General features: G+C 44.0%; 2 protein-coding genes across 2 annotated transcripts in view; one reads left to right on the top strand and one right to left on the bottom strand.

Annotated features, from left to right (window-relative positions):
- Nucleotides 1–16,665, bottom strand: part of LOC109416235 (galactosylgalactosylxylosylprotein 3-beta-glucuronosyltransferase P) — a gene marked incomplete in the record, with an annotated part of 233,330 nt that extends 216,665 nt beyond the window's left edge. Inside the window, 1 exon segment of the mRNA XM_062859426.1 lies at nt 15,722–16,665.
- LOC134290202 (uncharacterized) lies at nt 6,527–10,256 on the top strand. The gene is made up of 3 exons (XM_062857273.1): nt 6,527–10,002; nt 10,060–10,129; nt 10,190–10,256. Exon 1 carries the CDS (start codon nt 6,527–6,529, stop codon nt 9,884–9,886), a length of 3,360 nt encoding a protein of 1,119 aa, XP_062713257.1. The 3' UTR covers nt 9,887–10,002; nt 10,060–10,129; nt 10,190–10,256.
- Nucleotides 16,666–17,018: the final 353 nt, after the last annotated feature.

Below are 17,018 nucleotides of genomic sequence, written 5' to 3'. Positions count from 1 at the left end.
GGTGTGATATAGCCACTGAGAATCAATTAACGAATGAGGTTTTTTTTTCGACAAATCTCACCTACGAACAACTACGACAAATCAACTCGAAATGGACACTTTTTCGACATCATACCAAGGCATTCTCAATTTCTTCATAACAATCATGAGAAAGTATTCTAGCCTATATGATAAAGTGATCCTTAACCGGATACAAGAGAAGATTGACCCAACTCTCCGGCGGCAGCAAGCAGAATTCCGTGCCGGACGTTCCTGTGTGGACCATATTGTCACGCTCCATATCGTTCTGGAGCAAATCAATGAATTCCAGGAGCCTCTCTACCTAGTATTCATTGATTACGAAACTGCTTTCGGCCATCTCAACGACGAAAATATGTGAGGAGCCCTGAGAAAATTAGCAGCCTCATTGAAGCACAGTATGGGACATCTTCGTGCAGAGTAATGCACATTGGTATCTTGTCCAATCCCATCTAGGTCATCGTTGGAGAAATATAGGGTATCGCGCCACTTGGGCGGTGGTTCTATATTCGTCTGTTTGCCACTATAACTCAGTCAATTTTGAACCAATTGACTTGAAATGTTGTACACGGGTAGATACTATACCTATCTCACCACATTCCAAAAGTTGTGCTAATCGGTTCAAATTTGACTGAGTTATAGTGGAAAACAGACGAATATAGAACCACCGCCCAAGTGGCGCGATTCCCTAATACTGTACATATACTATCGCCTACTATTGTTCCTCATCGTATTCGGCAGAGATCCTGGCAGGTGCGATTGATCGTGTATCAAATCGTGGATTGCTGTGGTAGCTTATTACCATGGAGCACCAAAATGACTTCGAACTGGTAGTTGACGTTGGTCTCGTAGCTCAACGTAGCTCTGATATGTACCAGCCAATCGCTGGTAGATCTTACCATCAACGTCAACAAGACCAAATCGTTGGATTTGGTCAATATCTTGGTAGCCAAATTGTGGCCGATGGTGACACCAAGATCGTCATAGGTGCACGGATCAAGATGGTGAGGGCTGCTTTAGCGAGTTTAAGAAATGTATAGAAAAACAATCAGATTACGCACCAAAATCCGAATTCTCAACTCAAATGTGAAATCTGTGCTGTTATACGCCAGTGAAACAATTGGATCCCCAACGTGGACCTCGATCGTCGATGTCAGGCCGATACCAACGGAAATTCGAGAGTGGAATTGATAGGGGTGTTGGCTACACTTCACGCAGGGGCGGAAATAAGCAAACAAGCTTTAGATTGTAGTAGAGTAGTAGAGGCAGACCCAGAAGCTCATGGCGGCGCAGCCTCAAAAGGGAAATGAAGGAGTCGACAGAAATTTGACATTGCCACTAGTCAAGGCGATGATAGGCAATAGCCAAGGATGGAGATCTTTCAATTTGTCCCTCTACACCGCCTTGGTTGATCAGGACTGAAGTATGTGAGTTGGATGTTACAAAAATAAAAGAAAATTAATTATTTCACATCACGATACACAGAACCTTATAAATTCACAAATTAGAAACATCACAAATGGACACAGCACAACGCAAAACATAAATGCGCCCTGTTATCCAGATGGATAACACCTTCCGATTACACGATGACGAGGTTTCATTAATTGGTAAGGGTCCATCGGTTATCCTGGAATTGTGTTTTGAATGGCATTTAGATTTTTAGTAGACAGTCATTGCTGCTGCTTCCATAGCTTGTTTTTGGTTAGGAAAACTAATCCTAATCGGGCATCCCGTTTCGAGGTTCGATACTTGAGCTCAACAACTTGAAGTCCGTGGCAAGGAAAGGTTTACTTCTCTAGTACGTGACCGCTGCGCGTGGGATTGCATTTCATTGGCGTATACTTTTCCAGAACCCTATAAATGTGCCGTTAATTTATGGCAACATATACAAGTTAAAATAAAACATACAACACAAAGAACGCACAAATAATAAACTTAAAACACATTAACCGTTATGTGTCCGACAAAATTTTTGCTTTTTTCTACACCGTGTATTTTAAATGGGAGCTGGGTACCCGGGTACCTTGTCGGCCACATAAGGGTTAAACAATTATTCTGTCTGAGGAGCGGACCTGGTGTGATGGTTAGAACACTTGACTATCACGCCGAGGACCTGGGATCGAATCCCACTCCCGACAAACTCGCAAAATGCGAGTTCTTCCTTCGGAAAGGAAGTAAAACGTGGGTCCCGAGATGAACTAGCCTAGGGCTAAAAATCTCGTTAATACAGATAAAAAAAATCTGTCTTATGATTGTAACATTTTTTTTTACCCGTAACAAGGACTGAAATGTATTTTGGGAAACCATGCTTAGTAAAAGATTTCAATTGATGCCAGTAATAAGCAAGACATATTGCCACGGGGACCAAACACGAAATTTTCCCACCTTACTATATTGCAGCTCTTCTTTATATATAGCTCTGTTATTAGATTCCGCAAAAGACAATTTGATACGATGATTGAATCGTTTTGCAACACAGATTAAGTCATAATAGATAATGTTTGCATGGCATGTCGGTCCTTTATTAAATCATACCGCTCTAATCTGATTTGCCGCTCCTTCTGTGGAATCTGATTAATTGAGTCTGGATAAAACGACAGAATCAAAATACCCACACCATTGCCGAAGCCGATAAAGTCCTTGCCTTATTAATGAAATTATTCACGTCACCGATTCCTCCCTATGGATTGAAACTGGCCAGCAGCGGCGAAGGAACGATGTGGAAAGCTGCCATCCAAGGGATGTGGAGTTTTCACGATGACCGGACGACGAACCAAACCATCAGCTATCGGATCTCACCCCGGGGAGGGTGGGGAAGCCGACCACCCGAGGCGGATATCATAAATTTCCTCCTGCCATTAGACGGTAAGATGAAAGAAGCGATGAATAGAGAGCGAGAGAGAGCGAGCGATGCCGCTGAAGAATACCGATCATATGGCGGTGGAGCGCTGTTGGAGTGACGTTGACGTGCTGGAGAAACTGGAAGCGGGCACCTTTTGACAGATAGCATGATTCCGTCTCAGGAGTGATGCTTTGAATGTCAAGTATGGCAATGGTGGGTAGCAGAATTGCCCTTAAAAGTTCAACTAATAACCTTCATTAAGGACGAACGTCCCGATCGAGGAGTTGCTCTGTTGCTACTAAGATGGTAATCTCGGATTCTATTTCATATTTTGCAACAAGAACTTATCATTGTGTATGCTCACTTGTAGTGCATATGCTGATTGTTTTTCAGCATCTTCAGTGCGACAGAAATCGAGATTACTATTTTCAAAATCGTGAAGCAAATTGTTAGAAAGAGAGAGAAGATAGGAAAAATAACACGGCGCCCCGTATAACCTTAAAGGGCCTGTTCCGGCATCACTGGTTCACGAACAGGTAGTGAACTCGCCGATACAAAGAAACTAGCTGTCAACGCATAACGACAGAAGGTGTAGGTAGCAAACGTGAAACGTGGTGAAATGACGATTGATCTAATGTTTTGAGATGCTGCAAATGATTATATAATTTGTTATTGGGTGAAGGGAAATTCTTAAAAGTAAGTTTCGTATGTAATACCACAATTGTGAAACCAATTTAGTGTATTTTTCCTCAGAACTTGTAAATTACGCCGTACATATTCCTGCAAGTGAACTGTAGCAGTCTGAATTGTCAGAGTTCGATAGGTAACCTCAACTTAACCCTTATTGGAATACCCATTTGCTAACTCTATATTTATCTAAAAGGACGATAAATCCTCATAAGGGTTTGCTCAGGATAGACCGCGAATTTCAAGATTGTGAGAAGACTATCGTAAGTTTACATGAAATCCCACAAACTATATCTGACTAATAAAACTGTTGTTTTAGTTTTGAGCTTCGTTAGACAAAAAAGCTGCAAGGTGCTTCTACAATCCGAACACTCTCAAAAGATACCACTCGAATCGACTCTGATGGCTACAGTGAATCCACCTCACGGAGGCGCTGGTGACCACGACTGCGGGGCGTGCAACCTGCCTAACGATGCCGATCCGCAGATGGTACAGTGTGACGCCTGTCAAGTCTGGTACCATCTGAAGTGCGTCGGAGAGACTCCTGGTGTTGAAAACAGATCGTTCAACTGTCGTGCGTGTCAACCGCCTTCCAATGTCGGTAAGTCGAAGCCTAAGAAGACCAGATCGCAGAAGGGCGTAAGTGAAGGTCAACTGAAGGTTCCCGTCGCGTCTACATCTGGAGTGACACCGATAAAACACCCGGAAGTTCCCAAATGTGTTACGAACAAAGCGACAACAATCAAAACCACTTCGTCGACTTCGCGTTCTCGAGCTCTGACTATGCAGAGGAGGATTGAAGCGGAGCAGCTTCTGGCGGAAATGAAGCTGGCTGAAGCAGAAAAGCAGCTCGAAGAAGATCGTCTAATGCAGGAAAGACAGCGAGCTCTGCGCGAAGAAAAGATTAGGCTGCAGGAAGATCTATTGCGGAAAATGCAGGAACTAGACGAGGTCGCCGACGCTGAGAGAGCTTCCGAATACACCAGCACCAGTGGAATGCGGAAAGCAAGGGAATGGTTAGCGAAGCAACGACAGGAGAACCAACAGCGAGACGACAATGGTTCACACCGGTCAATACCACCGTTTCTACCTTCTAAGAAGTCGGAACGTAGCTCTCAAAAGTCGGTGGGACGCGAAGGATTCAATGCGCAAGGTGGGTCAGATCCCGATACTTCCGATGATCCGGAAGGCCCTCCAGAAGAGCCGAATCCGCCGAATATGGACAGAAGAATGTCGTTGGAGAGGTTACCAGCGATGCAGATTACTGGAGAAGTTGGGCCAACGGCAAATCAAATTGCTGCTCGACAGGTTTGGCCAAAGAAATTGCCGAACTTTTCCGGCGAGCCAGAGGAATGGCCAATTTTTTATAGCAGCTACGAAGGGGCAAATGCGGCTTGCGGTTTCTCAGATGTTGAGAACATCATCCGTCTACGAGAGTGCCTTCGAGGACCAGCGAGAGAAGCGGTCATCTCGAAGCTCATGTTCCCTAAGAGCGTACCATCGATCATCGAGACTCTACGACGATTGTATGGACGACCGGAGCTGATGGTGAAAAATTTGCTGGGCAAGGTTCGACGGTTGGAAGCACCAAAACCTGAGCGGCTGGACACCCTGATAAATTTCGGCATGACGGTGCAACAGTTGAGTGACCACTTGATAGCAGCCGACCTTCAGAGCCACCTCGCAAACCCAACGCTGATGGAGGAGCTAGTGGATAAATTACCTGCCGCGTATAAATTAGAATGGGTACGATTCAAACGGGCATACGCAGTACCAACCTTGAAGGAATTCGCTATGTTCATGGACGTTCTGGTAGCTGATGCGAGCGAAGTCACTGTTTTGTCACAGCCGAAGATGGACAAGACCAGGCACGAAAAAGAGAAACACAGTCAGAAAGGACATGTCTATGCTCACAATGACGATGACGTAGACAGACTCCCCTCTTCAAGAGAACCGTGTCCCATTTGCAATGGCCTGGACCACAGAGTGCGGAACTGCGAAAAGTTCCAGCGAATAAGCCTTGAATCTCGCCTCGCTGCAGTAGAGAGGTTCAAACTATGCGAAGTGTGTTTGTTCAACCACGGTTCTAGGTGCCGGTCAAGAATACGCTGCAACATCGGAAATTGCCGGGAACGTCATAACCCGCTACTCCACCAGGCAGGAACAAGAACTGCAGCCGCTTCGAGGACCGTTAATGCTGAGTGCAACACTCATGGTCCAGTAACTAGATCGGTACTGTTTAAGGTGATCCCTGTAACACTTCACAACAAAGGCCGCAGTGTGGATACGTTCGCCTTCGTTGATGAAGGATCCTCCAGGACGCTGGTGGAATCGAGTTTGGCAAGGTACCTCGAACTTACTGGTGAGACAGTACCGCTGAAGCTGATTTGGACCTCGAACGTCAGCCGTACAGAGAAGTTTTCGAAGGTAGTGGACATTGTGATATCAGCGCGTGGGCAGAAAGAACGTTTCAATCTCAAAGGAGTCCACACCGTGAGTGGGCTGAAACTACCCAAGCAAAGTCTATCGATGGAAAACTTGATTGAACGGTTCGATCATCTCCGTGATCTACCTGCTCATTCGTACATCGACGCAGAACCTAGGATTCTGATAGGTTTACGGAATTTGGATCTGCTTACCCCACTTGAAACCCGAGTAGGGCGACCGGGCGAACCTGTAGCTGTGAGAAGCACGCTTGGCTGGGCAGTGTATGGTCCATGTGGACCTGACAGCAATGGAAACGATTTCGTCGGGGTTCACGACTGTAGCTGTAAAACGGATGAGGATTTAAATGAATTGATTCGTCAACAGTTCATTTTGGAAGAAGCAGTAGTTTGCGTTTCTCCGTTGCCCGAGTCCGCCGACGATAAACGTGCTCGACAGATCCTCGAGCAGACTACTCGGCGAGTTGGGGACAGATATGAAACGGGACTCCTATGGAAAACCAATGACGTTCGCTTTCCAAATAGCTAGTACATGGCAGTAAAACGGTTGAAAAGTCTCGAGGCGAAGCTTGCTAGAGATCCAGAGCTACGCGCCAACGTTCATCAGCAGATCCGTGATTACGTCAAGAAACGATACGCTCACAAGGCTTCCGAGCAGGAACTGGCAAGTGCCGATCCGGACCGTGTATGGTATTTACCCATAAACGTGGTGACAAATCCTCGGAAACCTGCAAAGAAAAGGCTTGTGTGGGACGCGGCAGCCCAAGTGGAAGGTGTGTCACTGAACTCCCAGCTCCTAAAAGGACCGGACCTGTTGAACTCGCTTCCTTCAGTCATTTGCGTATTCAGGGAGAGGCCGATTGCCTTTGGAGGTGACGTCAGAGAGATGTTCCACCAGGTTCAAATCATCCCGGCAGACAAACACTCTCAGAGATTCATCTTTCGATTTGATCCTGCCCAGCCACCGCAGATTTATATTATGGATGTCGCAACGTTTGGGGCAACATGTTCACCTTGCTCCGTTCAGCATGTCATGCGAGAAAATGCCCTTGAATGTTCTTCAGAGTTCCCCGAAGCTGCGGCCGCGATAATTGACAAAACCTATATGGACGACTACGTTGACAGTGCCAACACCATCGAGGAAGCCATCACAAGATCGACACAGGTGCGAGAAGTACATGCGCGTGCCGGATTTGAGATGAGAAACTGGGTGAGTAACAGTCGCGACGTCCTACATGCCCTTGGAGAAGCCAAGATCCAGGAACCAGTCGTGATTGGAGGTGATACTCAAGACAATTGGGAGCGTGTTCTGGGACTGATATGGAACCCGGAAGGAGATTTCCTTTCATTCTCAACTCGATTCCATGGAGACTTGGATCCATACGTTTCCGAGGGCCGTCGTCCTACGAAACGAATAGTTGCTCGCTGTGTGATGAGCCTGTTCGATCCAACCGGTATGCTGTCACCCTTCTCAATACACGGCAAAATGCTTATTCAGGATCTCTGGAGGAGCGGCACTATGTGGGATCAGGATATTCCAGATGAAGAATACGAAAAGTGGAGACGTTGGGTTCAGTTGCTTGTTGGAATCAAACAGTTGAGAATCCCTCGACCCTACTTTGGAAGCGCTGTCCCCAACCAGTTCCATTCGCTGCAATTGCATGTATTCTCCGACGCCAGCGAATTCGCCATGGGTTGTGCAGCGTACTTTAGGGCAGTGGATGATCGTGGCGTACACGTCGCCTTAGTAATGGCGAAAAGCAAGGTGGCCCCGCTGCAACATCAGTCAATCCCGCGACTGGAACTACAGGCTGCGGTTATGGGAGCGCGAATGCTGAAGAACGTGATGGAGTCCCATACACTCACCATTAGCCGAAGTTTCCTGTGGACGGATTCCAGCACCGTGCTGTCTTGGATACGTTCAGACAATCGCAAATACAAGCAGTATGTAGCACATCGAGTAGGGGAAATTCTCTCACACACGCAGCTGACCGACTGGCGATGGGTGCCCACTAAAGAAAACGTGGCAGACTGTCTGACCAAATGGGGAAAACATTCCGAACCCAATTCTGATGGCATATGGTTGAATGGACCAACATTCCTGTACGGAACAGAAGAAACTTGGCCCCAGCAACGACAGATAGCTTCGGACGTCCATGAAGAACTTCGGCCATGCTATTTGCTCCACCACATTGCTATACCGCAGAAACTAATCAAAGCTGAAAACATTTCGAAGTGGAACGTACTGCTTCGAACAATGGCCATGGTGGGCCGATTCATCAATAACTGTCGACTGCGAATAAGGGGTCAGCCGATAGAGACCATTAAAGCAACGAGTCATCAGCTCAAGTGCTTGAAAAGATCAATTCCAGCTGTCATCGTACCTCTTCAGCAAAACGAGTACAAACGAGCCGAAATAAATTTGTGGCGTTTCGCGCAGGCAGATAGTTTCCCTGATGAGGTAAAGGTACTTTTGAAGAATCGTGATACGTCTCCCGAAGCCCTGGTGAGTATTGAACGTACAAGCCCCTTGTACAAGCTATCCCCCTTTGCCGACGAATTCGGAGTCGTACGAATAGAAGGACGAACTGCGATTGCTGGCTACGCTCCATTCGACTCTAGATTCCCCATAATCCTTCCGAAAGATCATTTGGTTACGTTTCGACTGCTGGACCACTATCACTGCCGATACGGACACGCAAATAAGGAAACAATTGTCAATGAGGTACGCCAGCGATTCTTCATACCTAATTTGCGATCGGTAGTTGACAAGGTAATGAGGGCGTGTCAGCGTTGCAAAATAAGTAAATGCAAACCACAGTCTCCACGGATGGCACCACTGCCAGAACAACGACTGACTCCATACGTAAGACCGTTCAGCTATGTTGGGGTGGACTATCTGGGCCCTTTGGAAGTCACTGTTGGACGACGGAAAGAAAAACGTTACGTGGTCGTCTTTACGTGCCTTGTGGTTAGAGCCGTCCATCTTGAAATAGCATACGATTTGTCCAGCGATTCGTGCGTTATGGCAATCCGTCGGTTCGTTCGCAGGAGAGGGTCACCAGTACAAATCTTTTCTGATAACGGCACGAATTTTGTCGGTGCCAACCGACACTTGATGCAGCAGATTAGAGAGATCAACGATAGATGTGCCAACACGTTCACAGATGCTAAGACCAAGTGGTCGTTCAATCCACCGGCGAGCCCACACATGGGTGGTGTGTGGGAGCGTATGGTACGCAGCGTGAAGGAAACCATGAGAGCTCTCGATGACGGTCGCAAACTAAATGATGAAATCCTGGTGACTGTACTGGCAGAAACGGAGTGGTTCATCAATTCTAGGCCGCTCACATACATGCCCCAAGAATGCGGAAATGATGAGGCGCTCACCCCAAATCATTTTATTTTTGGGAATACGTCCGGTTCACATGAACCGATCAGGAGCTGTACTGATCTTGCAGAGGCGTTACGCAGTAGCTATCAACGAAGTCAATACTTGTCTGACGCTCTATGGAAACGGTGGATAAAGGAATACTTTCCTACAGTGAATCGTAGATCGAAATGGTTCGAAGACGTACGTCCGGTTCAAGTCGGTGATTTGGTTTACGTTGCAGACGGTGACCGAAGGTCTTGGATAAGAGGGAAAGTCGAAGAAGTTATCCAAGGACGGGACGGCAGAGTGCGCCAGGCCATCATTCGAACAGTCAACGGAAACGGAAAGCTCAAACGTCCGGTGGTAAAATTAGCGGTGATCGAAGTTGGAGATGGTGGACCCGGAAATACTCCTAAGACGCCACATCCGGATCCACGGGGAGGGGGATGTTCCGGCATCACTGGTTCACGAACAGGTAGTGAACTCGCCGATACAAAGAAACTAGCTGTCAACGCATAACGACAGAAGGTGTAGGTAGCAAACGTGAAACGTGGTGAAATGACGATTGATCTAATGTTTTGAGATGCTGCAAATGATTATATAATTTGTTATTGGGTGAAGGGAAATTCTTAAAAGTAAGTTTCGTATGTAATACCACAATTGTGAAACCAATTTAGTGTATTTTTCCTCAGAACTTGTAAATTACGCCGTACATATTCCTGCAAGTGAACTGTAGCAGTCTGAATTGTCAGAGTTCGATAGGTAACCTCAACTTAACCCTTATTGGAATACCCATTTGCTAACTCTATATTTATCTAAAAGGACGATAAATCCTCATAAGGGTTTGCTCAGGATAGACCGCGAATTTCAAGATTGTGAGAAGACTATCGTAAGTTTACATGAAATCCCACAAACTAAATCTGACTAATAAAACTGTTGTTTTAGTTTTGAGCTTCGTTAGACAAAAAAGCTGCAAGGTGCTTCTACAATCCGAACAGGGCCCGTATAAATCTGCACTCTGCAGATTTACACGCAGTTATTCCACGTGGGTAAGTTTGATTACCGTTCGTTTCAGAATCATTTCAGTTGGCAATGGAAGATCTCAGGCCGAAACTGTTTCTAGTCATCTGTTGAACCAAAAACATAACAAAAAATGTTGAAACTACCAGCTTCCCTAGCGACTCACGACCGGGTTCTTCAGTGGAACACCCGACAAACTCATCACGGGACTTTCGCGTTACGAAGAAAGGAAACAGTAATCTTCTTAATGCTAACGAAAATACGCGTTTATTTACTAACGACACATTCTTCATTACACCAATAAAGCTGTCCATGAAAATGTTTGACACTTCTTAGGTCATTTTGACAGACCGCACACTTGCACGAAAAAGACGGATCATATATTCTACTTTATCGATATTGTTACCGTCCTTTTCAAGTTCATGTTACATATGTCAATATGACCTGAGATCTGTCAGTCATTTTGAGGATAGGTTCGTTGGTGTAATGAAGAATGTTACAGACTAACATGATCTTCTTCACAACAACAATCTGACAGTTTCACTTGGTCAGAGCATGGCACTACCTTCGCTGATATTCTACTGGACGAGGGGTGGGACACTACAATTCTCCAAAAAAATTCAGAATCTTTTCACTTTTCCCATCCCCTAAAATAAATTGAACTGAAGTATATTATCCAAATTTGGACTCAATTTGCCCTTTCCTCCTAAGAAATAGAACTGTTTTTAAAATACCTGTATGTGTAAATATAGACTAAAATATATGGCTCAAACCATAAAGATTTATACAAGGACATTTATTACTATCACAAGTAATAAGTATGACGTTCGATCAACAAACATAGCTAACTTTCAATGACTGAGTTTTTAAGTATGGCCAAGATGCTGAACCTTCTAACAGAGCATTGTATTCACACATTTTCTGGGTGATCTCCATAGAATACAAGCCTTTAGATGCCCAGCGTATGCCCACAGAGGCTCATACCTCATAGAGATCTTCCTCGTAACATCAAGCTACAGAAGTAAACGTCTACGAACAAGTTCCGAAGAGCATCCTGATCGGTTCCGGTCATATGGCCAAAAGGGTCATTTGGTCGAATGCCGTTTGGCCGAAGAAGGAATGATTAACTTAAGTAATCACGCTACTGTTTTCTATTACAGTATCACTCAAAAGAATAGCCTTTAATTTAAAGAAGGAAAATTTCCAGCAAACATAATCGCAATTTCAACGCCTACTAATCTTTCAATGGTACTGGGCACTGCAAGCTGCGGTTGCTAAGATAAACTATTCTAAGTCTTTGACGTTTCGTTGTTTATGATTCGGACTTCCTCAACATTCGGACTTTTTAGCTGCTGTTCAAAGGTAGCTCGAATTATTTCAAAATGCGGGATACTCGTGCGTGGAAAAGTGTGCTGATCTATGACTTGATGGTGGCACAGTAGTACGCTTTCAGGAGGTATCCCACAGGAATTCCATCCGGAATTTCTCCAAGAGATTCTTCGTGATTTCTCCACAAATTTGTTACAGGAGTTTTTCTGGGATTTCCTGAATTCTTCGAGAAATTTCTTCCGGAATTCTTCCAGTACTCCTTTCTGGGATATCATAAAGAATATATTTTGAGATTACTTCAGCAGATCCTATATTCCTTCAAAATTCCTTCCGAAATTTGTTACAGGAGTTTCTTTTGGGATTTCCTGAATTTCTTGAGAAATTTCTGCCGGAATTTTTCCAGTACTCCTATCTGGGATATCTTAAAGATTATTTCCGATAATCCTTCAACAATTCTTTCTAGAATTACCTCAATAAATTGACCCAGGGTTCTCCACAAATTTATTCTAGGATCCGTCTCAAATTTCCTTCTGTGAGAAGCTCCATCTGACACTCTTTTTGAGGTTCCTTCAGAAAGTCTCTCTGGGATCCCTTCTGAGATCTGAGGAAAGATTCCATCTAAGATTTCACCAGAAACTCTTTCCAATATTCCTTCAAAGATTCCTTCTGGGACTTCAAAATATGTTTTCCGGTAATTTTACAGGAATTCTATCCGAGATATTCCCAATAGTAGCTTTTGGAATGTCTTAATAAGTTTTTTTTTGGATTCCAGAAAAGAAAGTGTTTTTGTTTTTTTCCAGCAATTTCTTAAAAGCAATTTTAGAATTCCTCAATCCCCGAAAGATCTCCTAGAGGAATAGCAGGCCTCTAGGAGATCTTTCGGGGATTTAAGAATTCTTTCCGAGATTCCTCCAGAAACTCCTTCCAAAATACCGTCAGGGATTCCTGCCCTCCAGGAATTTCAAGCGAGATTCCTCCTGCAGTTCCTTCAGGGATTTCTTCAGAGATTCTTTCTAAGATTCTTCCAGGAATCCTACGAGAACCCTGACGAGAACTTCTTTCAGAATTCCTCCAAAATCTTCTCTTCCTCCAAATTCTTTCAGGAACTACTACTGCTAAAAGATTTCCCTCTGGGATTCCTTCGGTAATTCCACCGGGTATTCCTTCCGAGATTCCTCTAGGAACATCTTTCAGGATTTGTACGGGAACTCCTTTCGGGATTCTTCCGGGAATTATTTCACGGATACTTTCGGGAACTTGTGAGCCTATGTCAGGAATTGCTTTTAGAACTCCTTGTGGAACTCTTTTGTGGATCCCTCCGGGAACTTCATCTGGGATTCGTTCGGGGGAACTCTATACAAGAAGGAGTCGCAGAAGTACTTCCTGGAAAAAGCCTGGCAAGAACTTTTGATAATATCCCAGACGGAACCTCTTCAGGAATTTCAAAAAAAAAAACTCTTGGAAAACCCCCAGAGGAAGTTTAGGAAAGAATATTAAATAAACACCCGGAAGAATCTCAACAAGAGCACACGGAAAAAAATCCATTCCCAAGACCATGAATATGACTCATAGTTTCCCGATATTTTTATGATTTTATGTTATAAATATACACCATGATTAAATTTTATGATTTTATGAATGATTACACCATAACGCTATGCACCCGTTTTTGTTTTGGCTTTCGACGACCAAAAATGGAAAATATAATCATGAAGCTATGATTAAATTAGCTGGGATCATGAGTAGCATTCATGAAGCCAAGAATAATTTTCATAAACCTGGATGCAGATCCTGATGCTTTACCACCACATTCATAAAATTATGGTTGGGTTAGGTAGAACCATGCATAGAATTCATGGAATCAAAAAATACTTTTATGATTCCGTCGTCGTCGGACCTCAATGCTTCTCAGTCAAATTCATAAAATCATGGTTGATTGAGATGGTGCCATGCATAAAATTCATGAAATTAAGAATTACTTTTATGATTCCGTCGTCGTCGGACCTCAATGCTTCTCAGTCAAATTCATAAAATCATGGTTGATTGAGATGGTGCCATGCATAAAATTCATGAAATTAAGAATTACTTTTATGATTCCGTCGTCGTCGAACCTCAATGCTTCTCAATCAAATTCTTAAAAGCATGGTTGAGGGAGATGAAGCCATGCATAGAATTCATGAAATTAAGTATCACTTTTATGATTCCGTCGTCGTCGGTCCCAATTGTTTTTAATTAGATTAATAAAACGATGCAAGCTAAAACCATAAGAAAATAAAATACGTGATATCAGAGCTCTTTTCTGTGATTTTGGGACCTATCCATCATCCTTTTTTCTACGAGCTAGCAGCACTTTTCAGTTGGCCTCCTGTTAGTGAAGATATGTCATGTTCAAATATAAAAGAGAACAACAATGATCGAACTCACCGGATAATCATATTTGGCTGGTTTACTATTTTTGTCTTTGGCTGCTACATCCAACGGGCTAAGGATGCCCTCCAAACCATATCGATTGTTTACTAGTTAGTTCACATCACTTGCTGAGTCTCCGAAGTCGTCGAACGAAGGATAAACCGGAAAAATAGAGCGAATTACCGTAAATTAGCGCACGCGATTCCCACTTTGCTTCACCCTCCGTACATAAACTCGGAACTAAGACGGATGGCACAACGAAATCGCGAACTGGGCACTGTTTACTTTTTGCGCGTTTACTTTTTAGTCAATCAACTCCCAACATACTGCCGAATCTTACAGGCACACTGTTTTGATGTTCCATTTCCTGATATATGCACATTTATTACTCTAACCGAATAAAAACTTTGCAAAAATAACAGGTTCAACTTTTTCCACATGTCTGTGCTGGACGACCGCGCGAATTATATAATTGCATATGGCAGATAAGTGTAACGCTAGGAAGCGACCATGAATATAATTTATGAAAATGCTTGTTTCTATTCATATTTCTGGTCAACTCATTCATGATATCATGAATCTTAATTATGATAATATGACTTGGCAGACATCATAAGAACATGATTTTTTATTCATGATAAGGGGAATGGATTTTTTTCCGTGCATCTGGAATTCTAGAAGAAAGTCTTGGAACAATTGGCTGCTTGAGATAATACCATATTCTGAATCTGCATGCCAAACTGAGCCGAAATCCAAATTTTCATAAATTTTGGTGCTCGGGAACCTATTTAAAAATCAGTTTGAAGTTTGTATGGGAGCGATTTGTCGTATCACCCCTCGTCGCATTTTGTACTGGGCGGAGCTGTCAAACAGTTGCCCAGCTGTCAAAAGGTGATTTCAAAAAATATCTTTGTAATTGATTTTAGGTATCAAAATAAAGTTCTAAAAATCTGAAAAAAACCACAGTGGCTCAGAAAATGGTGCTCATTCGTATAAAATCAAAAAATCAATAACTTATTTCTGAATTTAAAAACCCAATTATGTGGAGAAACCACGAAGGACATCTTGGGGAGATCCCGGATGGTATACCTATGGAAACCCTGAAGGACCTCCTGAAGGGGTGCAACCGTGCCGTCATAGCCATGAATCAACACACTTTCCCACGCACGCATACCCCAGAATTTTAATGAAATCAAACCACCCATGAAAAGCTGTCAAAGTTTTCTAACTTCGAAATTTTTCTTAATTCCTTCACAGCTGTGGCTATATGAGCCCTATGAGTATGAGTCCTCTATACAGATTGAATGCTGGTAAAAAGCTTCACGAAAATTGATATAGCCTGTAGTTACTCGTGAGCATACTTTAGCATATTAAGTAGTCAGGAAGTTTCATTAGGAACCTAATCCGAATTTCATGAAAATTAACTGTGCATATGAGAAGTGGAACTCTTGATTATTTGGACGAGACCTAGCTTAAAACCACGACGATATAAAAAAGGTAAAGTAACCTAACGTTTCCCTCAATTCCATAAAACAGAACGTGTACCTATAAAATTTCCGGAAATATTTGTACAAATAAAAACAAAGTTCAACGTACCGTTTATGAATCCTCCGCAGACGGCATACACCTGTGCTGTTGTGATAATGATCCTGGGTAAACCTACGAGTCTACCTCACAGACACACCTTCTTGAGCAGACAGGACCTGTCGCAACGACCGTCGGTTGTCTGCTGCTTCACACCGAGCAGTGGATCCTTGTACCGTTCTCCGGAAAACACACACAGAAACCGCACGGTAAATAAAACAAGACCAACACGTTTTCCGCACTCAAACTACCATGCTAAAACAATTTTTCCCGAGAACGATTTTTCCTCGGTGCTAGATCTGTTGTGCCTAGAGCTCTCACTTCTATTTTCTCCCTGGTTGGTCGGATTTTTTTCAATCAATTTCCCGCACAACCACTTGGTCGCCGTTGGCTGAATTCCACTCCGTTCTAGATTTGCTTCCAGGATCTGTACAGCAATGCCAACAGCGGAAATCGCATCGTTCGCTTCGGCGGCGGCACAATCGATAAACTTAATTTTAGCTCGTTTATTTTCACACAACGCGCTCTGCTACTTGCCAATGCACCTCGGCTCGGCACACAATAGTGCTCACAATTAGCGCTCTGTTTTGAAAACACTTGGCCTCGATGCACTCTCCCCGAAACGCGAACCAACCAACTCGAAGGACGTTTGCAGCTGAAGAAATTCGAGAAACGTTCAGGGGACCCGCACACGCACTGCCTACAATTTCTTCGTTCTCGTTCAAACCAGCAAAAACCAGCACATATATTCAAATTTGACACAAAGCAAAAAACAACACCAATTTATCACACTGTTCACCGGAAGTTAAGAATCCCCAAGGCGCTGATCTGGTGACCGCACAATCTACTCAGACCTTTCACGTTCACGGCGGAGTTTCCTGCACGCTTGCACGTCCAGATACGATCGAAGCTGCGAACCAACTGATATGCGGCGTGCTCTCCGTGCTACGCTCATACTCTTTGCCAGCAGCAGCAGCAGCAGCAGCAGCGCGGTTCTCGTCATATGTAGGGCTACATCAGACAGACGACGACGACACACAGTCTGGCTGTTTGTGGGTACCCCTATGTTAGTAACGATATCGGTATGAACACCAAGTACACTGTGGGGGATATTGAATGGGCGCGAGTTACTTCGCAATGTTGTAGGTGGTGGTGAGTACTGTCGTTGGTAGTGAAGTTTGCAACCGGCGGCAGTTGGTGGCAACAGCAATCCAAAACAGTAGTGTTCTCAATTACGACCAGCAGTGTAGGCAAATTCGATGCTCCAAATCTTGTTTGTAGGCAACGATGTAATTGGAAAATTGGTTAT

The sequence above is a fragment of the Aedes albopictus genome, chromosome 3, assembly GCF_035046485.1.
Source record: "Aedes albopictus strain Foshan chromosome 3, AalbF5, whole genome shotgun sequence".
Taxonomy (NCBI): Eukaryota; Metazoa; Arthropoda; class Insecta; order Diptera; family Culicidae; genus Aedes; species Aedes albopictus.
The sequence above is the reverse complement of the archived record's forward strand: the minus strand, read 5'-3'. Positions and strand labels throughout refer to the sequence as shown.